Source organism: Anabas testudineus, chromosome 10 (genome assembly GCF_900324465.2).
Source record: "Anabas testudineus chromosome 10, fAnaTes1.2, whole genome shotgun sequence".
NCBI classification, from domain to species: Eukaryota; Metazoa; Chordata; class Actinopteri; order Anabantiformes; family Anabantidae; genus Anabas; species Anabas testudineus.
In genome coordinates, this window is record NC_046619.1 from 16,340,890 (window position 1) to 16,368,689 (window position 27,800).

A 27,800-nucleotide genomic window follows, 5' to 3' on the forward strand; every position below is an offset into this window, starting at 1 on the left:
TCAGACAGTCTGACTCTGCAGGGGTCATTAAATCAAAATGTAAAACTCATTAATATAACCTAACTTTCAATTAGTGGCAGTGCTTGTACCTGTTACCAGTCCTTGGTCAAAGGGTCGGTTTCAGTCTCAATAAATTAAATAACCCCAGTAGTTAAAGTGTGATCCATCTTGTCCTGCCAATGAGGTTATGGTATTATCTCAAAAAAAATTACTGCATTCCTCTGACGCCGTTTTTCTCCCAAGCACATTGGCTTACAGGCTGTGTTCATCTCCCTGTCTCAACTCCTTTATCCTCTTTCCAGATCCTCATCCTAACAGCAGAAGGCACCAAGAAGTTGCTGGCCATCTCCCTCATCATATTCTTGTCTGTTTGCTTGTTGACGTCTGTTTGCTCTTCTTTTCGTTCTCTGCTTTCCACTCACCCCAACTGGTTGAGGCAGATGGCCGCCCACCCTCATCCTGGTTCTGGTGGAAGTTTAAAGGGAATTTATCCTCTCAACTGTCACATGATGCTTCTCTAAGGAGGACTGTTGGGTTTATCTGTATATATCTCTGTACGTTTTTGATCTTAATATGTGGAGTGCCTTGCTATGATTCTGATGTAATTTGGTGCTATATAAATGAAACTGAACCAAAAATGCTTTTTTTGTATATTAAGCCATTAAGCTGGAAGCATGCTTCCTGCGGAGGACCAAGCGTGAGTTCCTCTGCAGATGGAATTAAATAGGTGGACGTGCAGTATTGCGACTGCCGACCATCATGTTTTAGAATAACTGATGAGACAATTAATATATATAAAAAACACATTAAGTTATGTGGGTAAAAAGATCTTAAAAATAAATAACACATTTACATTCCACCACCTGAAGCAGAAAATTGTCTGGCAATAGACAGCAGGAAAACATAGCCATGTTTTTCCCCATGGCATCATGATGAGTTATTCCTTTCTTAACAGAGGTGCAAACACTTGTCCATCAGGGAGAACAAAGCCATGCAATTGGCTGTTTCCTCACTTGAGCCCCCAGTAGCACAAAGTTAATAACAAACTGATGAGAAATTCATTAGAGCTCCAAATAAAAACAATCTCTCCCTGATAATAGGTGAGTACATTATAATTAAACTGATGCTTCTCCATTTTCATTAGGCCGTGGAGTCTGAAAAACTGAAGACTGAACCACTGAGATGGATGCAATTAAGCATGATTGTTTTACTACACATTTGAGTCTAAAGTATAAAACAGAGGCACCAAGATAATACAATAGGTGTTCATGCAGCAGAAAAAAGAGCTCTAAGAGTCATGGAAACCACTGAGGTGCACTGTGGCACAGAAGGCAGGTTTACGCTGTATTCTGGGAGAATTGGTAAAGTCAGGATCAGTTACACTGCTTCACTACTGTGAGGGAGACTAGAGAGTGTAATAAGACACTTCACTTATCTAGGTCTTGAACTCTCTTCCTATCACTTTCTCTGAATACTCATTTCCTTCTCTCCCTTCTCATTTCTGCCCCTTCCTATTCTCGTCCATCCGCCTTTTTTTCTTTGTCTGTTGCTCCAACTGTCTCTTTAAGTCGTCTTTGCACCCTTTCTTTCAGAATCAATGTAAAATGCCTCAGTGGCTTCACAGAAAGGGTCAGTTCATCAGAAAGGAGAAACAAAGAATGAGCCGCACACATTTCTATGCTTGTTGCAGCAGGGGAGAATACTGCATGATTCTCAGCAGTCACTGATGCTCTAGCAAAGACATGTCTATACATACAGCTACTTTGACCAGACCAAGTCTGACACCAGAATCCAAATGTCCCATATATCAGCACAGCATAACAGCAACGAAAGAAAAGCCATAAAACCTAACATTATTATATGCACATACGCATACACATCATTCATACACCACTCATAACCAGGTACACATATACAAAATTAAATCCTTAGATATAGCACAATTCTAATGAGACCACTTGCATCACCAGAAACTCATACAGAATTATATTTCTATTGAAAGTCTTGAATGTAAAAGCAGACGGTTATCCTTGCTTCAGAAATTCTCCTTTCACAGACAAGGTAGCTGGTAGACAAACTGAGCCTTCACTCCCCAAACAGGTACACAATGTGAAGCCCATTGAAACACATCCTTTATACATATTTTTAAAGAAAAGCCATATGTGCAATGACACAAAGGTCAAATCATGGGTAGGGTACTGTGTAGCCCACTGACATAGACAAAAAAAGTGTCCACACATGACCATGGTTGCAAAAAGCACAATTCTGAATTATTCCTGATTCCTATTGGCCGACATTGCACATGTGACTAACCATGACTCAAGGAAATGACCATCATACATTAAGTTGAGGGTTTAAGCTCAGCTGAACATATGGTAGAGGTAAAGCATTGTGGTTTGACCTCAGGGAACGAAGGAGCAGGCAGGTCACACTAATGTGAACCAATCATAAATCCCAAAGTCATTAAGATGATCAATGCCATTCTAATGAGATAACATCTGGAACAAAGGGCCCTAATAGCAGACAGCTGCTGGGCAAAGTGAGCTAATTAGAAGAACATTCGGCAACGCAATCTAATGCTGCAGCCATTGTGCCAAGGTTTTGGACTCCACTCTGTTAAGATCCAAAATACAACATGTTGAATATTTCATAACCTTCTTTAATAACTAAGTGTGAAACTGTGATATCAGTGGTAACGCATGAGGGAAATTGGGGGAGGGAGACAGAAATACCACAACATCTCAGCTTGACATGAATGCTCATCGAGCACTAAATTGGTCAATTATGGAGAAAATCTGTTTTGAGGTAACCTTTCAGCTTATTAAATAAGCTATAAATCAATCTTTAGGGTAGAATGAGTGGCTGGCTTTTAATGAGTGAACGTGTCTAATCTCTCGCTTTCTCTCAATCTTGCGCTGCCTCTCTCTCTCGGTGAGTGTGTGTATGTGTGAGAGTGCGACTGCTAGACTATATGTTCATTAAAGTAAGTTAATACAATTAACAGTAAAAAGCAAAAAAAAAGTGCAGTTTTGTAGAGTTAACAATTGGCTTCCACAACTTCCAAACATGCAAAATAAAATGGCACACTGGTGATGTGACTGAATTTAAGTGGCTCTATTAGAGGACAAGAACATGAAAAAAAAAAAAAGAGTGAACAAAAAGGTGCACTTCCCAACACTGGCTGAACATGGAAGCAGGATTTAATTAGTCCTATGCTTAGAAAGTAAAATAACGGAAAGTAGCGTTGAAGAGAAACTTCATAATAGTATCTTTACAAGTGTACGTCTTTGGTGATCACAAATAAATATAATTGCTATGAACAAAGAACACTGTGGTCTAATATGATGTTAGACGACACTCCATTGTTAGCCCACGAAGCATTAATTACATATAGTAAAGAAAAAGGGAAAGGATGAAAACCGGTTCAGAATTCCAATCAGCCTACACCCCGTATCCACTGCCTATTCTTATGTCAGTCTTCAGACCTAATTTATTAATTTGTTTGCTGTTTGTTTATTTGTCTTTACTTTTCCCCTCTTTTAGAATATTTAAATAAACATACAAAAAATCAATCAACAGCTATAAGGTTCTACTTTTCTGATTTCTAATTAATTTGATGAATGATCAGGATATGAAGAACTCCAGTAAAAACCTTTACTAAATTAAATACAATTTTAAAGCACGTTGTTAGTTTTAGCCCAAAAACACACTTGCAGAAATGTCTATAAAAACATTTATTAAAAAAAACTGAAATGTCTCTTTAACAAAAGTATGAGGAATTCTTAGTTCAGTACTTTGCAGCCCATTTGGCAGCAATTACAACTTCTAAGTCTTCTTGGGTAAATTGCTACAAGTTTCCACACCTGGATTTGGCAGCTCCTCTCAAGCTCCATCAGATTGGATGGGAAGCATCTGTGACCTGCCATCTTCAAATCTCTCCACAGATGCTGTATGGGATTCGAGTCTGGGCTTTGGCTTGGCTGCTCTGGAACAGTCAGAGACTCCCAGAGCCCCTCCAGTGTTGTATGCTTTAGATCACTATAGTGATGACAGGTAAACCGTCACTCCCATCTCAGGTCGCGGGCATCTGGAAGAACTTGGCTTCAAGAAATGCCCAGTATGAATTATGGTACCTTATCATGATATGGTATCTATCAATTCAATTGGCTCCAGGTGGACTCCAGTTAAGTTCTAGACACATAAAGGACAATTAAAGCCCAGAGGATCCACCTGACTGCAATCTGGTGTGCCATAGCAAACTGAATACTTTCATAAAGCAGAAATAAATTAGCAAATTTAAAAAATAGCTTTTTTCTTGTCGTTACTGGTTGCCACATGTATTAATTCATTAACCATTTAAAATTAAATCTGTAACACAATGAAGTGTGAAAAAAGCGAAAGTGTCTGAATATTTTCTGTTGTAACTGTACACACAAAGCCTCCGTTGTTGTGATTTCTTTATTTCTGGTTCAAATGAACACTCATGCTGTGTATGGAGGAGGTACTGTATAGTAACGCTGGAAAACTACATTAGTATGGGTGGTTAGGGAAATAGGAAGAAATACCATCAGGTTTGAGTGCAGTCGACACTGCAACAGCACTATTCCTCAGAGAGTACGACAACGGCAGTGAAAAAGCTCCCAACTAACAGTAATTGGTTTTAAAATAATAGAATTCATTACAGTTATGGTGCTTGTTCAGAAATGCAAACAGAGGAAGAAAAAACATTCACTAGAGACTTGGGCTGAACTGCTTCACTAAAAACTATGGGGAGATGAAAGGCATAATTCAAATGACAATTTTAGAACCCTTAGTTCATTTATATGAGAAGCTCAGAAGATGTTGCCGGCATAATAACATCAAGATTATTTTTTTTTCAATTCTTTTGTTCTACTTGCAGGGCTTGGAAGGAACTTTTCCCCCTCTCAATTTCATTCTTTTGTGGTAGCAAATTCCTCCTCCTCACATAGAGACATGTGAGGTGACACACAAACAATCTAGCAAACAACACCCGTCGGCAGCAGAGACAGCCAACTGAAAGCTAACATGGGAAATCTTGACAGGAAAGAAGAAAAACACCTTACACATGACACTGAATTTGCTGCTTGTCTTTTTAATTGACTCTGTAATTATACACATCAGAGGTCTGTATTGTAAGGCCCTGTGTTTTTATCACATTCAGTGGAAGACTATGTTTGACTCAAGGCCAGCATCTCAGGTGCGAAGAAGACGTGCATCCAATCAATGTTAAAAAGATCATCTCTCAAGACCACTCAGGACAAAAAGAGACAAGTCAGCCACCTCAACATGATTAGGTGTCAGGTCACATGCTGGGTCTGTGACCAACGTAAAGGGCATCACCATTTGGAACAATATACATCCACCATGACAAGCCAATATCTAATAATTGGCAATCCATACATTTAGACCAATAACTGATAGAGCCAAAAGCCTTTCTGACAAAAATTAAAATATAAGAAAGAATTCAGCTTTTTTTTTATTTTACTCTTTTACTATTTATTTGGCACAATACTAAAAGAAAAACGAGACCACCATATGGCTGTGCATTAAAAATTAATGTGGTATGTTAGTGAGGGCACCTGAGCAGAATGACAAGGTGGAAGAAGCCGAAATAGTGAGCACAGCATGTGTGGAGGAGCAAAGATGTGCCTTCCCACCATTCTCTGTCACCAGTCTATGCTCGAATACAATCTTATAAATGAAAGTCTTACCCAACTGAGATTATGTTTCAGCAGAATACATGTGGCTGAGAATCTGTGTCATGTCAAGAGCTCAGGGTAAAAATAAGCAAATACGTCTCACATGGAGTGGTGGGGTCAGAAAAGAGACAGGGGTTTGATATTCAGGGAAAGCTACTGCGACAGAATACACACAAAGAGTGAGACAGTACTGTCAGCATGTAGACATAATGCATAAGAGGGACATACAGAAAGAAATAGACAGACAGTGATAACACACATGGGCTTAGTAAGCATACTGTAACAGAAGTCTTGCTGTAACAAACTGAATCTAATAATTCATGTATGTCTGCAAAAAACTGCAGTCGATACAAATGGTGTTGTCGACAGCAGGTATGGTAACACGCTTACAGACTTCTTATTATATCAGTGAAGATTATAAAGTATCCAGGTGACGTTATCTGGTAGTTGAGTCATGGCAACTTCTTTGACTCAACTTCCAGAAGCCCTGATTATGCAGGCGAAGGAAGAGGACTGGACCCCAGCAGAGTACGGCTGTCTGCAACTCTGTTAGAGATGTCCATTTTTTAAACTTTATACAGGAAAGATAACGTTGAATCTGTTATTTATCCTTTTCCCTTCTCTGTCTACAACATGAAGGTTAAACTATTTCAGTTTAAAGATCAGACAGGTCCCCGTACTGGTGTATTACGCAGGCCTGAAAAAAATCCATTAGGTCAATCCCATATCAACAATGAGTGCACTTATATGAACATTGGCATCCTAGTTAGGATGAGAATTTCCCTGTTATGTGTCATGCATGTAAACATGGTAGCCTGTTTTCAGAAACCTTGATAAGGTCTAACAACCTGGTTTGTAGAAACCTGAATAGGTTACATGGAGTACTCCAATAGAAACAAAGATAATGTGACATAAGAAGACCTCATCTGGGATTCTGGATATTCTATTATTTCAGAACACAGCCGCTAAGATGACGAGACCTCATGACACATGTTGGCACAGATGGTAAGAAACCTAGACACTATTAAAATCCTGTATACAGGGAGATGAATACCCAGATTTCTGACGATCAATGTAAACATCATCATTATCCTAAATAACATACGAAGCAAGAAAAGACTCATAATCTAAATACTTGCGCACGTGTAAACAGGATCATTGTGGCTTTTCACCTCCTTTGCAGTGCACCAATTGGCCAATCTGATGGGCACCCACTGCCACCAAGTGCTAGTCTTCAGTACTACAATACTGATGTGAGAACTGCAGCTGTTGCTGCACACAATGACCATGATACACTCAACAAGCCATAATAAAACTAATGCCATTAGCACTGCTGTGAAACATCCCGAGAGATCCTACTATAGTACTATTGTTTTATTTAATTCTTTGGCAGCACAAAATGGAAGACCAACAAAGAAGAAAACCAAGCAGTTTACAAAAGGTTGCAGTTTAAGATGATTACTATGAAGTAGTGCCACTTTTCACTCACACTCAGAGGGTAAACCCTGTCCCTGGGACAGCTAACCTATGCTTTATCAGCCAAGCAGAAGTTAAGCCACAGTACCTTCTAGTCTTCTAGCTATCTAGCACACTATTTTATTTTGATCAATCATTAATTTCTACATTCTTTCATTAACTATCGAGGGAAAGATAGCCCACCAGCCACATGCTACAGGTAAACAGTCATATCATGTCAGCTTAAAAAAACATTACACAGCTTGAATGCTGCCATTTTAAAACTATGGCCGATGTCTCCTGAGTACCCTTAGCAAAGAAACTGCAAGGCAGACAGTATCACCACAGTTATCTGGCCTTGATCATGTCACCAATCATAACAACAGAGAGCTGTCTGGGGAATCAGGGGGAACCTGGCTGTTGATGAGGCGATTATGTGGCTTTACTCTGGTGCGTCGAAGTATGACAGCGCTATGAAAGTGCTGTAGCAGATAGGCAGAGACTATACCTTTTTAGCACTCTGCTGTGCTGAGTGGACTCGTCAGCTGAGCTGTAAGGCGCTCCCACAGGGCCTGGTGGGCTTACTGCATGAGTGGGGGGATTATAAACACGCCATCGATGTGACTCTTTCCACATAGAAGACACCTACAACCACTCTGGTTTCCACTCAAGTTGATCATAGGTTCCTTGTCAACAGCTGCCTCTCTTTGTCTTTCTTGTCCTCAACCCATGCATCGTGTCAGAAGTGAAGCAGAGATATTACACAGCAGCAGACTATGTGTATGCAGAATGCAAATCCACATACTGTCAGCATGAAATCTGCATTTCGAACAAATAGAAACTCACAAGAGGAGAAAGCATGGCAAGGTTATGAGCAGAAGTGCATTATGGCATAAACCACTGCAAGCGTTTTCCATGCAAATCTTGACATACTCAGACGGAGGCACATTTCACAGAGATCGCATCTAAAAAAAGCAGGCAACTCCATCAACCAAAGCAAATAACTTACTAAATATACACAGATGTAGAGAAGGATATCAAAAACCTAAAGAAGCAAATAAAGAAATCTGGAGTGACTGGAGGAGCAGGCAACCATAAAACATGGGGATACATAGAATTTCACAGCTGTGTGAACAGTTAAAGCAGATGCGATGAGATGTGATGGTGGATGCATACAGAGAGGCGGGTTGTAAAAATATGCTATAAAGTTTATGGAGCCTAATGCGGCCCTGCAGGAGCCTCCTGCAGAGCCGAGCATGCCGACAGTGCTGTTGAATGTGTGACAGAGCTGTGGGGGAGAGATGTACAACTGAGAGCATAGCCAGTATTCACAAGCTCTATCACTGGTGTGGGGACATGCATACAGTACATAAAATTCACAGATATGCAATCAACAGAACTAAAAATCTGATTTTTTTTCCCTTCTTTCCAAAATACATCATACTCCTCTGTGCCTCTCCCGCACAATATCTACATCCAAGCTGTAATATCCAGATATATTGGAACTGCATAGAGAAAAACAGAGCTATTTAGCACACAGAGACATATAAGCACATGCACACACAAACATAAATGTAGAAAGACTATAAAACCATTGTCACAACCACTGTTATGACAGTATATCAGCATACTGTGTCTACAGTCTTTCATGCTCCCTTCAAATAACAAGATCTAGCTTTCCTTTTCTGATTGAAGAGGAATGATTGTTTCTGTCTTTTGAGAGAAGTGTGTGGTATAGAAAGGTGATGTGTGAAGAGAAAAGAAACGTAAAAGGTAACAAGGAAAGAAAAGAAAGAATCAAAAGACAAAAACTGAAAAGAAAATTGAAAAGACGACAAGTAGAGATAGAAAAGTAACCTCTTTTTCTCATCTCCAGTGAGAGCTGGTGTTGACTTAATCCTTCCCACCCAGGCCACCCTCTGTGACAGCTAAAACTTTGCTTCTTCCACAACCAGTAAAGGTCAATTCAACCATGAGATAAGATACTTGAGAGAAACTAGCAGCATTAATTGATAATTCTTATGTAAACCATAAAGTTCAACACAGCTAACAAACCAATTAACTAAGTCACAAGTATGTAATTCCTTGTACTTTGTACAAAAGGTCTTCAAAAATGGAGTTTAATTAAAAACTTGAATACTACTTTCAGTTTTAGTTCATTTCTCAAATTGAATATCACTTCACAGAACAAAAACAAAGTGTAAAAATCATACAAAAATCCAGTGACAATTAAAAATCGAAGGTTCGGGTTGAAAACCATCACTTGAAATTCTTGTTTTTTAATCATCCTGGCCAGGCTCGTGGCAAAACTAAGAAAAAGCAACTAAATTACCCAAGGGTAAATTTGACATCCACTTTTGTGTTTGTGCTCTAACGAACACCATATGGCTGTTAACGCTCTCCACAGAACAGCAAAGCAATCATAAATTAGGTGGCCCAAAAATGTAAGCATATGAGGAAAAAAAACCAAAAACTGAGTAAATTCAAAAGATAAAGTGAAGAAATTATCAATATCACATGGTTTTAAATGTATGTGACAGTAGGTTCTATGTGAACAATCTTTGTAACCCCTGTACAGTAACTTTTAGGTATTAGACAGTTTATTTTGTTTATTACTGCTCTTTATATTTAACTTGGGCACAGACTGTTCAGTGACAGGAGGTTGGAAATGACTTTGTCTCTTTAACAAGTGTATCTCCAACATTGCTACAGATCATATGACCTTTTTTAAGATCGACTAGTTGACTTATGTGGCTTTCAAGGTTGGTAAAAAAACAAGTACACTTTAACATTGTACTATCCAACTCTGTTAAAGGGTTTTGAAATGCAAAATACAGTAAAAAAAAAAAAAAATACATATTGATTCGGCCACGGAGCACAGGCCTCGGAAAACTTTCCAATAAAATTTTAATTTAACATAACTCATCTCATACACCCGCAGTGTATGCAGTCCAACCCAAAGCTTGTGTTGCCAAAACCTTGGTAAAAACCCTATGGAGTTTCATAAAACTGCAGAGCAATAATTTGATGTACACTCATATCTACCATATTTTTACTATGAAGCATTTTACCAGCAAGAGCATAAGGGTACTGTCATAAACATGGTCATGCCCTTAAAAACTCCCAGCAAAAGAAGGACAATTTAGATAGAATTTCCCAGATTATCACTAAAGGAAAAAAATACTTGAGCAAATCAAGCACAAATGATTCAATATCAATTAAAAAGGACAGCTGAATGTAGATTTGCAGATATGCTATTCAGCAGTAGTTTGTCAAATAAATCCTTCCTCATCTCACTTCCAGACATTTTTTGGTTCATCAGGTGAACTCTAAAAGAAGCTTTCAGCCAATCAAAAAAAAAAAAACATCTCATTCAAACAGTCCCCTCCAGAGCATGTTTCCTTGATCTTAATTTGAGATAGAATCTATGGTGAACACTGGCTCAGGGCACTGGAGGCCCACTGTATTGATTAATTTTTCATTGCCGTTCTTTTAAAGCACCAAGGACATGCCACATCAAATCTGCTCAACCATCAGTACCCAGCTTAATAGCTGGCTTGAAACAAAAAGTCTTTTGAGGCATCTTGTTTTAAGGTAAAGAGCAGAATAAATGTTGGAGGATGCCTGAATTTCCATTCAGGCTCACCATATTTTATTTTTCTTTAAAGGGTCTTTCATAAGCACTCCAAGCTCAGAGAACAAGCACTTGATTGGAGTTAAAGACGAGCCAGATGCCTGCATGTCCTCAAATCCACAAAACTGTCTCTTTTGCTCTTCATCTAGATGCTTTGCAGTCCTCTGCTATTCGTAGCGACTCATTTAGTTATCCTATGTTCTCTAGATTGTCACCAGTTAGAAACAGAGTAGAACAATGGGACAGATAATTCACTTTGGCTAAACATAGAATAGACCAAAATGTGAAGGTCATTAATTTTATTAGCAATATCTGTTAGATTCAACTGAATAGCTGAGTGACAAAAATAAATAAAATGAAATGACCTAAACTGACTTTGTAAAAAAATATTATAATAATAAAGTACATACTTTCTAACTGTGAACTGTTCTTCATACAAAATAAGTGCTTGACTGTGAGTGAGGATGTTTTTTTTGTATTAGTTTATAACTAAACAGACAATAACACTTTTGTTTACATTGCATTAATGAAAATGAACGACCTTGTGCTCTTTCTATTATAAACAAGAGATTTCATACCCTATTATTTTATAAATGATCCAACAATAATCACCTCATGATCACCGCCACGTCCCGGACTCTGTATTGTCAGGAATAGTTTTAAAGTGGGAGGCATCATTATCTACATGGCTATACACTCTACACCTAAGCTAATTTACCAGTATGTAAAAACACTGCAGAATACGGAAAACCTTTTTCTCTTCTAGATCAGATGCAGTTCAGCCCCATCTCATCTTCTCTCTCAGCTCTGTGGTGTTGCCGGCTCTTCGGTCACATTCACATGCTGGCAAACATATACTGAGATGTACATGTTTACACAACCACACTAACCATCACTGCCGGACATCTCTGACCAGCGTGTTACCATGGGAATAAGCAGTCATCTGTCCAGCCATACAGATATTGATCACCTCCCTGAGGGCTGGAGATTGCTGATTTTGAACACACGGAGCACAAACTCTTTTTCTCTCATGTGTGCTCTCAATCTCATATTCTCAGCAGCATTCCATTTGAGCTGCAGAGCCTGTCAATGCTTTTGCAGGGAGACGGAAGTCTGCTTTCACAGTAGCACTACAGGAGTCATTGATGGATTGTTACAACGTGGCCTTTGACTTGTGATGTAAAATCAGGCCGGTCTTTACGGAGACTGACAGTTGAAAAGCCATTGTAGTGATCAATCAGTTGCAGTGCATTGCAAAAGAGGCGCCTGGTCCGTCTGGACTGTTTGGCTTTACTTGTAGGCATGTTGTTACCCAGGTGCGTGTGGTGTCTGTATCTTTCTTGTGGAGGTGAAGAGAGCATATGAGATTTAGCAGGGTTGCACACTTGCACGCTGGTCAGACTGGATAAGAGCCAATTCACAGTGTCCTCTATTCCCACCTCATTCTTTACTGAGAGAGTGGAAAGTGCCAGAGAGATTTCATGCCTAAGACAGAGAAGCTACAGTTGTGTGTTCCCTATAGACTATTCTAACCAACAGTCGCCTTCCAGCACATCTGAAAGTGTGTATCCCACCAACACACGCTGACAGCGTGAAAATGGAATTCTGCCAGCAAAGCAGGGAGCTAACTGTAGCCCACGATCAGCTAACCAGGCTAAATGTTTCACTTTTTCCTCTTTTTTCCTCCTTCATCTTTGAGTGGAGCTATTAAAAATGAGAATTCACCACTTTCACTATGTTGTAGAGCATGTGTAGGCTACTGCTAAAGAAGTGACACAGAGTTTATAGGGTTCAGGTCAAATGCTTCAGTTTGCTCTTGAATTTGAAGACATTTCTTGATAACCAGGGTCTCTGGCATCTTTTAGCGCGGTTTGCCGAACTTCTTAAGATATGCCTCCACATTTCGAATTGTGGTCATGATACAAGCTGGGGTAATTCTGTCATATTCCATTTACTGAACACAATGTGGCCATCGCTGCAGATCAAGAGCTACTTCATCCACATCTATAGAGGCCAACACAAAAACCCACGTTTCCCACATAAATAACCAAGCACAAAAGAACAGTTTGACAAAGAAGGAGAAAAAGCAATCGATACAAAATGTCTCTGTAAAATGCTTCAAAGAGCATAGTTTGTATGAGAGCATGGGCAGAGCAGTAGCCAGGCCACAGCATGTTGCTTTACCTAGCTGTATTCATGTGAAGCTTTACAGTCCTCTTAATCCTTAAAAAACCCTCAATGAAATATAATTGAGAGCGACAATTGAACTATGCATTTTTCTTAACAGAAGCACCTAAAATAGCAATTGTTAAATTGCTATATAGACAAATTAAAATGCTCTGAAATATATTCACAACATAAATTACATTTATTAAGATTATCTGGCTCCTTTGTAAACTAGTAGGAGGTAAAATGAAACAACATAAACAAGGATCAAAAAGTTCACTGCAGTGCAAGAAAACAGTCCTTTGCCTTAATTTCTTACAAACACAAAGAGAGTTGCTGACAGCAAATTCAAATATATAGTCATGAATCCTTCCACTAAATTAACTTTGCCCAATGTATCTTTAAGGCTGAAGATATACACTCTCTTTTCTGCTGGGTGCAAGGTTCAGCGTGTGTACAGTTTGTGTATGTGTGGGCACAAAGTCTTATTAAGTGATATATTTTCTCAGTATGTGTTGTGTCTCAGACAAAATGAACAGAGTTAAAACCATTTACATGCAGCTTGTTCTGACAAACAGATTAGATTGCAGATTATGAATATCTGTGTAAAAGCTATTGCTCTTTGTTGGTATTACAATATTCAAATGCTAATAGGTTTCACACTGCAATCTATTTCAAAAGAGGAACAGCAAAAACTAACAAAAGGCCTCCCAGTTCATTTTCAGGCAGTATAATTTCAAAAACCCTCATTTGAAAGTGGTACCATTTACAAGAAAGAATTGTGCTGGCATTTATAGCCTTTCCAAATTATAACCTATTAGCAATATCAGGGCTGGAAATAAAAATCCAAGCCATAAAAATGACCTCAGTTTCACAGTTTGGAACATGCACCTCGACAACTTTCCAAAACAAGACGAGTGTGTATGTGTGTGTGCATTGAATGAAGACAAACATATAGAGGGAACATGTCAAAGCCAAATAAATAATGGGCTACTTACCGCAACTTTGCTCCCAGTTATCTGCATGCAGCGATCAGCGAAGAAGGTTAATGTGCAAAAAGACACAAACAGCACAATCATTAGTAGGCCAGAGAACCCTCTCTATTACACATTGAGGCATTAGCGTAACTTGTGTGACAAACATCTCTCACACAATAACAGCACACACTATACAACTAAATGTTTTAAAAGTCAACAGGAGAACCTTTGTAATTGTGGGTACATACTGAAGATAATGTCTGTCTTTGGCAGAAAACATTTTCCACATCTCAAATTCTTAAGACAGATAAATAAAAATGTGAAGGAAAAAAAACTTGTACACAAAAAGGTGTTAATACATGGCTACAACAACTGTGGAAGTGATAAATCAACATGTTTAGACATGCTAAATCTTCACCCAATGGATTGTGAATTGCATAATCCATGTATAGATAATGCCCCCAAAGCAACAGTGGATATTGAGGCTACAGAGAGGTGTCCCTGGGCTGGAATCAATCAGCTGCCATTAACATAGGTCTTCAGGTGTCAAATTTGTGTGACAGCGCTACCTTGTGCCTGTGCAGTCAGCACAGTTGTTGGAGTTTAACCTTGTTATCTGTCAATAGTGGCAGGTAGCAGGAGTGTTTTTTATTACTGCAACAGTGGGGCTTGTTTCACAGTAGGAGCGTGTCTGTCAGTCGAGTAAATGTATTCTAATCTGTGGCTGAGCCTCTCTTTCCCTGATATATGTTTCAGAGGACACACTGAGCTACTGTCTTCTTTCTCAGTTCTCTCATATTGTCACTCCTCCTTACCCCCCCCCATCTCTTTTAGTCCCTCTTTCTATTTCTTTTATTGTCACTTTCAGACTCAGAGTTTGTAGCCATTTGATGCTTAATTTCCCCTCTCCATCCCTCTACCAAGATTTTATGACAACCATTAGGTGTTTTACACATGCCACCACCTGATGCACCTAATACTTTTTAATCTTACTGTGTACCCACATTTTCCTTGCTCTCCAGTGAATGTATAATGTCACTGTCCAACATTAAGGAGTATTGTGTTTAACTACTGAAGAGTAGACACTTTCCAAACTTTAAATCTTTTCCACAGATGTTGGCACCTAAATCAGTGTAGACATATTTTGCTTGACCAAAATGACAGACAATATCTTGAGGTTGCACAGACAATGGCTTGGTAGGATCTTGATGAAGAAAGAGAACCTTGTTCTCACTAAATGAAATACAAACATGCTCTTAGTTAAGTCCCCTAATCCTAACTCGAACCCCAATTTATAACCTCAGTAGTATTGAGGTATTATTACTATTAAGCATCTTTATCTTAGGTAAAACTGAATGTACTTTTTACTCCATACAAATATAACAATTAGCACCATTTTCAATTAGAGAAAAATGGATAAAAACTGAATGAACACTCATTGATATAATATTAAAGGGACTGGATTATCTAAGCAAATACCAGGTCCCATTAAGAGAACAAGGTAGCTCATTCATGGTCACATCAAACAACAACAGCAGACAATTCCCCATACAAGATCCTACCGTAACACCTGTCCTGCAACTGAGTCACAGCATTTTTTAAATGAAACATGAAAACATTCACTGTTGGTTGACTGGGAGTTAAGCCATTGTATTAGTACAAAAAGAATTTTGGCAGTTTTAATGATGTTGACATGTTAACAGTTTAGAAAAAAGAAAGAACGAGAAACAAGGTGAGAGGGAAAGGCAACTGGTCATGCAAAGCTGATTGTCAAGGACATACACTAACACACTCCTGCAAAAGCAAAGCTGGATACCTTTGAAAATCAGCTCATAGTCAAATGAACAGGGTCAATGTAAAGTCTCCCTTGCAAAGATTTTCTATTTTGTGTTGGAATAATTTGCTAGACCCCTGGTAATGTATGGACAGGAGAGACCTCAATCTCAACTGGTGATAGACTAGTAGATAGTCGTCAATTTATGAGGGACGGAGGAATAAAAGCTTTGACTTCCATTTAAAATACACTTTTACAAGTGTAAACAAAATAATAATCAGCTTCTGTTCATAATTCCTATCATATGAAGACAGCTATTGGTATACCAACATAAGGAAATCTGCAGCACCTTGAAGCTATTCATGTGCTTATATTTTTCTCTTTTTGTTGAAAAAGTAAAAAGATAAAAAGTAAAAAAGTTGGTTTTTGTGGGGCATCAAAGAATAAATTCTATTGAGCACGTCTACAAAGACAGACAAGAAAAAGGTCACATAATATTGTAACAACAATAGTTACTGATTCAAAGTTCCAGCTCCAAAGAATTTCAGATAACAGACAATCATTAGCTGTAGATCAACAAAAGATTTTAGTCTATATTATGAGTGTGAGTATGGTTGCGGATGTGGGGGCAACGAATGTCCAGTTTCTATTTACATAGCTGCAATAAAAGTTTAAAACATGTTGCTTCTGTAAGAGCAATATCACAAATGGGATCCTCTAGAAAATTGAAGAAAAAACTGAGATGAATGTAAGTGAGGTCCTTCCAAAGCCCCAAAACTGCAGTCTCACAACACAGCAGACACCTTTGATCAAAAAAGAAAGAGCCACATTAAAAAGTAAAAGTACCACTTCCAAACAGTGAGACGCCAGCATGTCCAAAATTCACCAACTCTTGAATTTACACTTTCAGTGCAACTTGTTCTGATTTAGTCAACACTACATGATAATCAGCAACAGTAGCCCCATGTAAAGAGAGAGAATTTCACTTTTAGTGGTGTTATTTGTAATACTGTGCATACAGTAGGCTCACACCTGCAACATGTAACATACCAGTTTAGAATAAAAACTGAACTGGGCAGTTACTTATAACATCAAAACAACAATTAAACCAGCCAAAGACGGACTTAGATATTTAAATTTGACATTTAATTGTCATCCTTTTGAAGCAGTTGTGGACAAACTTCTGTCTGTCCAATGGATACCAGTTTGGTTTAAGACAAAAGTCAGAGAGTATTATTATTGCCTGTTTTCATGTATGATGTCTTCATGTATCTGACATTGTGTGCTGATGTACAGGTGTTCTAATGTAACTGTATGCAGAGTTGCTTGAATCTGTGTACGTACAGCTACAGTTCACGATCACTGTCAACCTTTCCCCTCCTTCAGTTCTATTAAATTTGACAGCAGGGTGCTAACAGACATCACATTTTTTGTCCTCTGTCCTCTGACTACAAAGATACAAAGATAATGTTATTCATTTGAATAAAATATCTTTGCTCGCGAAGCATAATGGGCCTGTGAAGAATTCAATCATCACGGATAATCATCATTATCAATAATGCCAGTTAATTACCATAACAATGAGGAAGGTAATAGATGATGATGTCAAGAGCGAGCTACCAGGTTTGGGGAGCAATGGTGGTAGAAATCACTTTTTCTCCCACCCATACTGTGCCCCTGTTAATTCCATTTTGCCATTCACTTTAGTTGATGGGCTTCTTAGTGTTATACTGCTGCTGAATCAAAAGGGTTGACTAAATTTTAGTCTTCTTAACCAAACTTCTTAACCAAAAATAAGGAAGTGCACCACCACCACTGAGCAAAAACAAATAAAAGAAAATATATATAAAAAAAAAAAAACTTGCATGCACCCAACATTGACAACCAACCTTTCATGCAAGTACATGACTGGACAAGTGACAATCATCCACCTAACACCGAATAAGTGACTACAATTTATATCCAGTACATTGTTGCCTAATTGGGGAAACAATGAGAAAAACCAATTAAAAACTGCAATCAAAGTTGTGTGACTCGAGCATGAAAAGCAGAGAGAAACAATGACAAAAATGCGAGTGCACAAGAATGAATGACAAAGCAAGCCGTAGAGAAAAGCATCAGGTTAAACTCATTCTTGAGAGTCGTGGAGTATCATCATAGTTTAAACCACCCACTATAATTATAGAGAAGAGAAGGTAGTTTATAAAGATAATGTGCTAAGGTTTATTCTCTCACTTACAGATTTGGCCGTGGCTGAGATGTACTGGACCACCATCTCACGTTTGGTACTTAAGTCCTTTCCACGCAGAGGGGCTTTGCGATCCTCATTGAGGTTCATATCCTCCTATATGCAAAAAGACAAGGATAAAGTTAATGATAGAGAGTTGGTACATCGCATTAATCACACATTGTCAACACCAGATGCTGGTGAACAAACAGTAGTTGTGCAGTTAAACCTAATAGAACATATCAAATTAACTTTATTTCAAAACCTCAAACTTTGAACCATGTAATTTACAGAACAACAGATTCACTAGCTAGAGGAAGTATTTCAGACCTACCAATAATTGTGGTTCTATTGCCACTATAACCTTTTTTTACATCAGATCCTGTCCTTCAACAGCTAAATACATTTCTTTTGCGTCTTTGTCAAAATCAGAAAATACAGCAACAAGAAATAATGAGTAATAATTAGTCCTTGAAACATAAGTAGCAAGGCTACAGCAATATAAACTGTACACCCGAACTCAACAAGAGCACAAAATCAAACAACACTGCTTCTATTGAGGCCATGCAATCACATCAGATACGCTGGATAGGCAGTATGTGCGTGTTATTGGGAGTATTATCTTCGTGCTACTTTAATTCTGCATCACAAAAGAGGTCTTTCATGTGAGAGACATCAGGGGATGGAGTGAAGGCCGGACAGAGCACTAAAAGCTAGGGAATGACATGATGATTAGAATGGAGGGGGATGTTTATCAGAAGCACTCTCTCACAATGAGATGGCTAGAATGAACAGAGATAAAAAAATAAAAAAAAAACATCCTCCTCAGGGTTTTAGGATAGTGAACCTAAAGTTGTAGAGTCATGCTGCCCTCTGCTGGTAAACTATATATCCTCTGGTTTGTATGATATGATTTGGCAGCCATTGCCCTCTGTCTGAGTTAATATGAAATCCTCCTAATAAATTAAGTGTGTCACATCCAAATAAGAACACAGTATAACCGAATCGTTTGAATGTTTTACCAGGAGTAATTGAATTCAAACGGCTTCGAACTACAGCTACTTCATTTGTCACTGAAGCATGGGCAAGAATCCTATCCAGGGGCATCATGACCTAAATTCTTTTAACTACATTTCCCCTACTAAATACCCTCAGAACGACAAAACATTAACATCCTTTTTGTGGAACAGGGAGGAAAACAATGCAAGTGAAACTTTTGCAATTGCCAAGTTTTTCACCCAAGGAAACCAGCAGGTTTTTAATTAATCTTTGAACCCTGCTAATTTATCTGCTTAATTGGTATTCAATAAATGAGGCAAATGTGGCACAGTGAGTATGTTGTAGGAGTGGTTAGAGTAGCCTGCCCGCGGGGTGCTTGTCAGGGGGCAAACTGGAGGAATGAGCTTTCCATGTTTTGTCTTCAAAATGATTAATGGCCTTTTATCAATTATACTCTCAAAGGCTACAAGTCCCGGGATGTCTTCAAATATGCTGCTGGTGCAAGTGAAATTATGAGATTTGAGCCTCTCTCACAGACAGTGGTGTGCAAAAAAATATGTTGATGCTATGTCTCAGTGTGTGCTCAAAATAAAACCATTCTGCAACATATGAAAAGTAAAGCATCATGGAAAAGAGTTTGAGGAACACGGTCTATATACATACACTGTAGCACGTACATAGCAAGACAGTGATAGAGTAAGAGAAAGATAGAGAAAGAATCCAGAACCTTTATTTTTGGCATTTTGCCTCTATCTGACTAAAAAGAGTGGGGACGGGGTATGTATGTCAACTCCTCGGTTGACTCAACCTAGGAGTTGCTAAGTGCCAAAGAGTGTAATTTTCTTCACTGGGATGCCAGACACCTCAATCCAACTGAGCAGGTGTTTCGCTAACCAAAGATCAGCCCTAAAAACAAGCAATCAGTGAAGATGGCTGCATTACAGACCTGGCAGCAGAGCACCAGGGACGGTACCAAGCATCTGCTGAAAACCGTGGGTCACAGATTTCAGGTAGCCATTAATGCAAACCAAATGCTATTATTCGTATTTACCTAATTTAAGCTTTTAAGTTGAGGTACATTTGGTAATTGAGTCAGATTTGGGAGAAATGTGGAAATAGACATCTTCAAATGAATGCTAAAAGCATGCACTTTAACTTCACAGCCTTTGTTTCATTTAAGATCAAATGTGCTACAGTACAGAGTCAAAACAGCAAACATACGACATTGCCCTACATAAGGACTGGCCTATACAGTACATAAATCAAATGTGTCTGGGGCTGAAAATGGATGTCAAGAGTCCATGCCATGGGGAAAAGTGATCTAAGAAAAGTAGAAGATGTATAAAAATGTTTGGTCTCAACTGTGACAAATCGATTATTTTGTCCACTGCCCTCGAGGCTGATCCATGAGTGTGTGAGGGCACATGCAGTTACTCTCTTGTGGGTTAGGTTTAATGTCCTGGTGCAGAGAGTAACTGCTGAGGGATCACATAGTAGCTTATTACTAGGAGTGTTCATCCTGACAGTGGCACACAGAGAGCCACATAAAACCTCAAACTAACCACTGCAATCCGACATTCGTCTTGCAATGGTCCTTCTCTGCCTGTGAGCACTTCAATACCGTACAACACAATGAGAACACATTCTTCAGGAAATGTTTAGATAGAGGACGTTGCATAGGAACAAAATTAATAATGTCCTGTTCTTTGAGATATTTTAGATAATAATGCCATGGCTGCTTATGGCCACATCAGCATAGAGGATCTATCGGTTATCTGTGTGTAGAGGATGAATCTGACCCTGCTAAACATCTCACCCCCTTTTCCTAAACTCCTCATTTTACAGACGAAGTCATCTAGTGTAGAGGTTTCATAGTTTACAGATTGCTGATGAAATTAGATACTCTTAAAGTGGAGTGTGCAATTGTGCCACAGCTGCCTCCTTAGTGAAGAGCCAATACCAAACATTTCATCCACAGATTTAATGCTTAAAGCTGATTTTTCAATTCCAGCTGTGTGCATCTTGGGGAAACCTACATCAAGACATATAGAGTGAAGACATTCATAACACCCTTCAAAAGGCAATGCAGAAAGTAGACATTTTTAATGCATTTTAACTTTCCCTGTAGTTGTATGAATATACTTCTGCTCTCAATGGCTGGCTTTAAAAATTCTAGAAAGAGTTCATTTGGTTTTCCTTCCCACTGTCTGAGTGTCCCAGATCCCTTTGATGACCTTTCAGTAATGGGCTATGTGCTATTTAGGCTTTGAGATACACAGCGCAATGTGTAAACCATTTTCCAGAGAAAAAAATATTTTCACTTTCTCCTAGTCATTAATGCACAGCAGGTGGCCTCACTAATATGCCATGGGTCATCCCTTCATTTGAAGCCAGCTAGACATCTAAGGCGGTAGCATGTATCACCATAAAAACAATCAATAATGGAATGGGTGTAAAGACAAAGAGACCGACTAGCATGTCTGTGTATGATCTAAATAAGTAGAGAGGTGACAAAGACAGACAGATGCTTAAGTGAAGCTCCTAGCATCAAAAGAAACCACCCCACCACTGTCACTTCTGTGTTTGCTACATCAAAGCAGAAAAGTTTAATGTCCATGAGAGCAAATAGTTGTGACTTGGAAAGTACATAAGTAAATAACCCTTTCCTTTTTTGATTTCATTACTGTAATTATACTTCCCTAACCTGAAGTGTCAAGGCATGTCAAATGTAAGAATGGCATACATGCCTCCTATGTCGTCTGTCACTGAGCAAATTGAAGCCTGGGTTTAATGTCACGCCACTGTGAGCACAAACATAGTAATTGAGAGGTGAACTGAGTGACAGGGATGAGCACCCAGGCAAGAAAACACTGAGCAGTAGCCTGATGAAAACCCAAGAGCACTGGTCACATTTCTCTGGCCTTAGCAATAAAGAGCATTGTATGAGAAAAAAGGAAAGGCAGGCACCGTACCGTGCACACATACACACTCACACACATTATCCACAATAGTACACACAACCTATGCAATGAAGCCAGAGTAATTCTGCTCCTCACTTCAAAGAGATGGGCTGAAAGCTTTTTGTTAGATTTCAATCCTGCAGTACATAAGGCCAAAAATGCATTTCAATGGAGAAAATCACAACTGTGACAGAGCTTTGACCCCACAGATGAGTGTGAAGTGAATTTCAAAGTTTGGTGTTCTTCTAACACAGGCTTAGGGAATACGCAGATGGAGCTCTACTCCACAAAAGCCACAAAAAAATCTGAATGCAAAAGGTATTTATCTTTATCACAAATACTGAACATATTTCAATTTTATTTTGGACAAAATAATGCTGTATTTATACTATGCATGTCTGTTAAAGGAAATAAATATGTGTGTGTGTGTGTGTGTGTGTGTGTGTGTGTGTGTGTGTGTGTGTGTGTGTGTGTGTGTGTGTGTGTGTGTGTGTGTGAGAGAGAGTGAGAGAGAGAGAGAGAAACTATTTGAACTCTGTTTCTAGATGGCAGATGTTTACAAGCACACTAGAATTAATGGGTCCTGGATTATTGAAAAGAATGTACTTTATAAATATCATGCATTATGACTTCATTATTATTCTGATTATCTGAAATCATATCCCGATCTACGGCTGCAATAAACATGTGCCAACCTGTTCCTTTATTCAGAAAAGTGTAAAACTTGATAGGACAGATTACATATAACAAATAATGATGTTGCGTAAGACTAGCAGAGCTCTGAAAAGCAGTAATTTGATTATATCCATTTTTTCCAAGCTTGGCAAATCTTCGTTGATCTGAAAAAATCTCATCTTCTGTAAAAATAAAAATAGATAAATTGCAGGTACATAGTATAAAAATTATTTTCAAACACAACTTTCTTTCCTAACACCCACAAGAGTCGCTCTGTTGCTCTACTTGTGAACCTCATTGAACAGATTTATGAATCAATTCAACATTTCATAATAGAGTCTGTTGTGTAGTGCCACAGATGAGCCTGTGCAGGCGAAGAACCACAAAAGAAAAACAAAGCTTACCATCATCTTCTCAAAAAGGTCAATGATCTCCTTTTCCGAGAGGTTCATTGAGCGCTCATCAAAAAGGGGCTGAGGAACAGGCAGCTCAGTCTGAGTAGAGATGGGGTCTGTTGGATGTTGTATAAGAGGCTTCTCTTTCTTCATCCCTGTTTTCCTGAAACTGGTAATACGATCACGCTGAAAGAAAAGAGGATGTTTCAGGCATTAATATATTGAACTGTCAACTAGAAGAATAACTGTGTTTGATTACTTTTGGTTTTCACTGAAAAAAAAATCCATTTAATGGTTGTTTCACAGCGGACCTTGTAGGACCAACAAATAAAACAATACAGCAAATGCATAGGAATGTGTATTAGAATAGTTTTTTGAAGTTAAATAAAGCAGTTATTTGTTCCTGTTGTTTGCTCCAACCTGAGCATTCATTGATTGTTTTGTTATTCTATGACATTGACCTTTTTAACTATGTAAATAATTGATTACAAGAAGTGTTTTGTATGTTTACGCAGTATAATCAGACTCTAGAGGATATTCATATTATTTTTAAAATCTTTTTTAGTTGTTTAATACTAAAAATAGAGAATAAAACACCTTCATTTGACACTGTTTACACCATGAACTGATATGACTTTACTTACCATCATACCCAAAGGATTACCTGTTCAATGCTTATGTCTCTGGAACGGTTTCGGCATACAACAAAACAAGATTCAAGCTTGCTATTATAACACCAGTGAAGGTCAGTGAAGTTTGCTTGTAATATAAGTTGGTAAAGTTTTGAGCAATGCGATGAAGTTTGATGTGAAAGCAGAAAATGTACATGACTCACATGCAGTTACTGTTAGTCATATTTAGTGGAAACAGGGAGGACGTGCTGGATGAAACATATTTAAATAAAATGAACAAGACAAACAATGACAACATACATGATGTCATTACTATCAATTTGAGATATATCTGGATGGATCAAACACACTGTAAAGCTTTCTGACAGCTACAGTTTCATGTTTGCGTAGCATTGTACACCCTAAAACTAATGCAATATTATATGAGCTTGTAAGTGTCAAAGTCAGGCAATTTGTTAACTAAGGGTATTAAAAAAGCCTCAGGCAGAAACTTCCAATTGTGAGTGCCACTGATAATTCCACACTAAATGATATATGAGTTGCTTACAAAAGTCTAAATGCTATGGGCTAGGTTTTTTCATAATGAAATATTTAAGCTAACACATAGTTGTGTTGCAAAATAAGAGCCCCATAAAAAATCATCTTTTATTTACACAAAACTGCAGAGCACCACCACAACATCTAAGTTGGACACATTTAAGTGTAGGATTTTTTTGTTACTGTACAGTAACACAAAGGTTTTTTCATGTGTTGTTAAAATATTAATTTATTTTATTTGCTTCTGGCACATTTGATCCATCCACAAATTTCCCTTCAATGTCTCATGCAGTCATGAAAACATATGGGATGAGGGTGTAAAACAAAATTAGTCACACGAAAATTAAACCAAGCACCTTACCATATCATCAGCCAATGTTTTTATGTGTATGTTCTGTTGGAGGGAGGGCACAGAGTGAAAAACAAGATCCAACAGAAAATGGCAACACCCATAAAAGTATGTATCTCAGCCGAAGTGCCTTCACATGTACAGTGTCTCCTCTGGATACTGTCTCATTTTCCACGTAGAAACTAAACAGAGTTTCTATTAATACTTGTTTTAGACTTACATTTAACACAAGCCCCTACTTATTATTTTAAATTTTTAATGAGGATATGAGCATATCCTGGATACTGTACATGCGAACAATGTGACAAACCTGATGTTATAAAATAATAGAATGGTAATGCATATTAACGTAAGTGTGTGTTCAGGAATGAAAATCCCAAGCAAACACACTTTAATACACATAATAAATGAACACAAAAAATAAAACATATCACAAAGTGCTATAATCCCACAGCCACATACAGTATATAACAAGCACACTTGCTCACAAAACTGATTTAAAATATACTATTTCAACTAAAAGATTATGTTATCTCCATAATATCAGCATATCTTAAAGTGACAGTGGCCAAATCAAATAATTGTTCACCATTATTAACTATTACTATTATTAACAAAGACATTTCTAACCTTTTAATGTTGCAAACAGCGCAAAAATATAAACCACAACTTCTCTTCACTACAGATGTTTATCTTCATCTCAGATACAATAAGACAGGCTACTGCCAAAGGCTTGTGGCTCGGTGTGGGACAGTCATTTGAAACACACCTCTAATGGGAAGCAGTAGCAACATTGCCATATGCTGTGGCGCTAGGCTGTGAAATGCTAATGAGTAAGGAGATGTGGGGTGGTGATGGCCATAAAGCCTGCCTCCAGCCGCGGATTTCTCCACTATTCTAATCAGGAAACTACTGATGCTGGGGTGAGCAAACAGATTGGCTCTAACCTGCACCTCCCTCTGTGCATCTTCATCAGCTGTCGCTCTGGGCAACACAAAGCAGACACTCAAACTGCCATATCTATCACTAGTTTTGTCTGCAACAACTGATCAACAGTTGGGAGATAAAGCTATCAACCACGCTAAGCTGAGAATGGCGTGTGCATGTGCACGTTCTGTCAGAGCTGTTATTTCATGTAAAGATGCAAAAAGTTATATATTCACCAGGCTTTATGAAAAGAGGGTACTGCCCACTATATCCAGGTATTTATTTAACCGTAATTAGTGGCCTTTAATATAGCAGCACCATTATTTGCAACATCTGTAAAGCTACGAATATGACCTGAGGAACAACTTTTCCCATTTGTAAGTCAGAACATACGTATCATTAAGCCCAGCATTCTCTAGCAGTCTGAAACTGTGTGAAACAATAGCTAATTTTCAAATGAAGTACTTAAACATTTTCTAATCAATTTAACAACAATCAAACCACTGTTTGGTTAATTGCCTTGACTTGAGGGCCTTTCCTTGCCCATTATCTTGGCAACATCGCAACAACGCAATTTAACATCTAACAATTAAGCGTGCATGTCCTCTGGGCTTCTCTCGCTTATTAAAGTAAACTTTTTCATCATAATAAATGTTTATTACCAAACACATATTCCTCTAAATAACCTAATCAAATTAGCTCTGGGTCCCTCCTTAATCAAATATGATTATGACTCCATGCAGATCTTTAAAAATGAAAACACAAAGCAATATCCCACAACTTGAGAGTCAATTTGGGGACACAAAACCATACAAGTATGCATATTTACACAATAAATTTTAAAATTAATATCACACAGTACAAACGATGTTACTATTACATTAGGTCGACATTTCCTTCCAAAATGTCACCAAGTGGTGTATAAAAAATTTTCATCAAAGAAGGACAAAGGAACAACTTTTCTTTAAACCGGCTACTTTTGGAGTAACAGCTTTTAAAATCCAACACCTGTTAAACCTAACTAATTTAACTAAACCATCTGCACGATGTCATTTTCACTCACTCACTGGAACTATCGCTATAAAATCAGTAGAAACAATCCCTCTGTAAAACGAGTTTAGAAGGAAATTAGATTTTACTTTAATTAGTTCTAATAATACCAAAGGATTACTAGGAGCAGTCGTTGGCAGTGAGGACTGTAATGCAGTGTGATGCTGACAGTTTTTCACAACTTCATTAAACTACCTTGTGTCTCAGTTTAATGAACTGCTCAGTTCAACTACAGGCTAGTTAAATGTTAGTGTCCCTCACACTTGTTTTTAGTGTGGCAAAGTAATCCATGTTTCCTGGGGGGGAAAAACATTTCGCAATACTAACACAATACAAAGTATATAGGATATTTAGAATTACTAATTAGCATCGCACACTGGTAGGTACACTTCTGTAGCAGCCAGGTTGTATTTTAATTAGGAGCAAATTTGTTTAAATCAACCCCAAAGATGTTAGTTGCTTATATAGAAAGTCATTACTCCACACTTTTCCTTTCCCCTTTCTGAGAAGTGAAGTCAGGAACAACTCATTACTCATAGCATCAACAACACAGCAACCACAGTACACTGTGTAAAAGTCATATTTTATATATTAAAGGTTAAGTGTTACAAATGTTTTTTTTAAATATTGTATTTAAGAAGCAAGTTTTGACCAAACTACGAAGATCCACCAAACCCTTTAAACAGCACTACTTTCTTCTAGTCATATTAAATACTAATGTTTGCTCATACCATACCCATACATTTCTAAATTAAATCATTAGTCTTTGCATAATGAGATGGGATGTAAAGGACTATCAATATCATGCCCAGTTTTAGGGCAGTGGCATTAGACGGCAGCAAATATCATCTGAGTAACTGAATTAGACATTTGTCTAAATTAATGTTTCCTCAACACAGAGAGGTAGTGCACAACACAACCTACACTGATGTCAAAGATCTATAAAATCAATTTTTCAATCATTATCATGCACTTAGAAATAATTATTAGTAATTATCAAATTCAGCTTTGCTTGCATTATGAGCATGCCCTTTTTATTTACTGTCTTCAATTTAAAATAAATTTAGTAAAATAAATTTATGAATGCCCTTTCCGGTGTATTCCTTCATAACATGCAAATAACTCTCACCAACATTTAAATGACGGTTAACATCTGGTATCATTTGCACTACAGCCTTGAGTCTCATCTTTATTCAAACTTTGGTAAATGTTTTCATCTCCACAGCTCTGGTGTCTATTCAAGGCAGAGTTTTACTGAGTTATATGAATAGTGCTGTAAAATTTAAATCTATAACAGGACTCTTTACATCTGTTCCAGTGTTT

The 27,800-nt window shown here is 38.0% G+C and overlaps 1 protein-coding gene across 5 annotated transcripts in view; it reads right to left on the bottom strand.

The window, feature by feature from the left end:
* Positions 1 to 27,800, bottom strand: part of diaph2 (diaphanous-related formin 2) — a 326,327-nt gene that overhangs the window by 289,562 nt on the left and 8,965 nt on the right. For 3 of the 5 annotated variants that reach the window (XM_026357344.1, XM_026357345.1, XM_026357341.1), the window contains exons 3-6: positions 24,513 to 24,545; positions 22,992 to 23,168; positions 17,966 to 18,070; positions 13,974 to 13,994 (exon numbers count right to left, since the gene is read on the bottom strand). In XM_026357344.1, the coding sequence (XP_026213129.1) occupies positions 13,974 to 13,994; positions 17,966 to 18,070; positions 22,992 to 23,168; positions 24,513 to 24,545 (336 nt within the window). The remainder of the gene's footprint in view (positions 1 to 13,973; positions 13,995 to 17,965; positions 18,071 to 22,991; positions 23,169 to 24,512; positions 24,546 to 27,800) is intronic. The other 2 variants (XM_026357343.1, XM_026357342.1) reach the window with 2 other exon arrangements.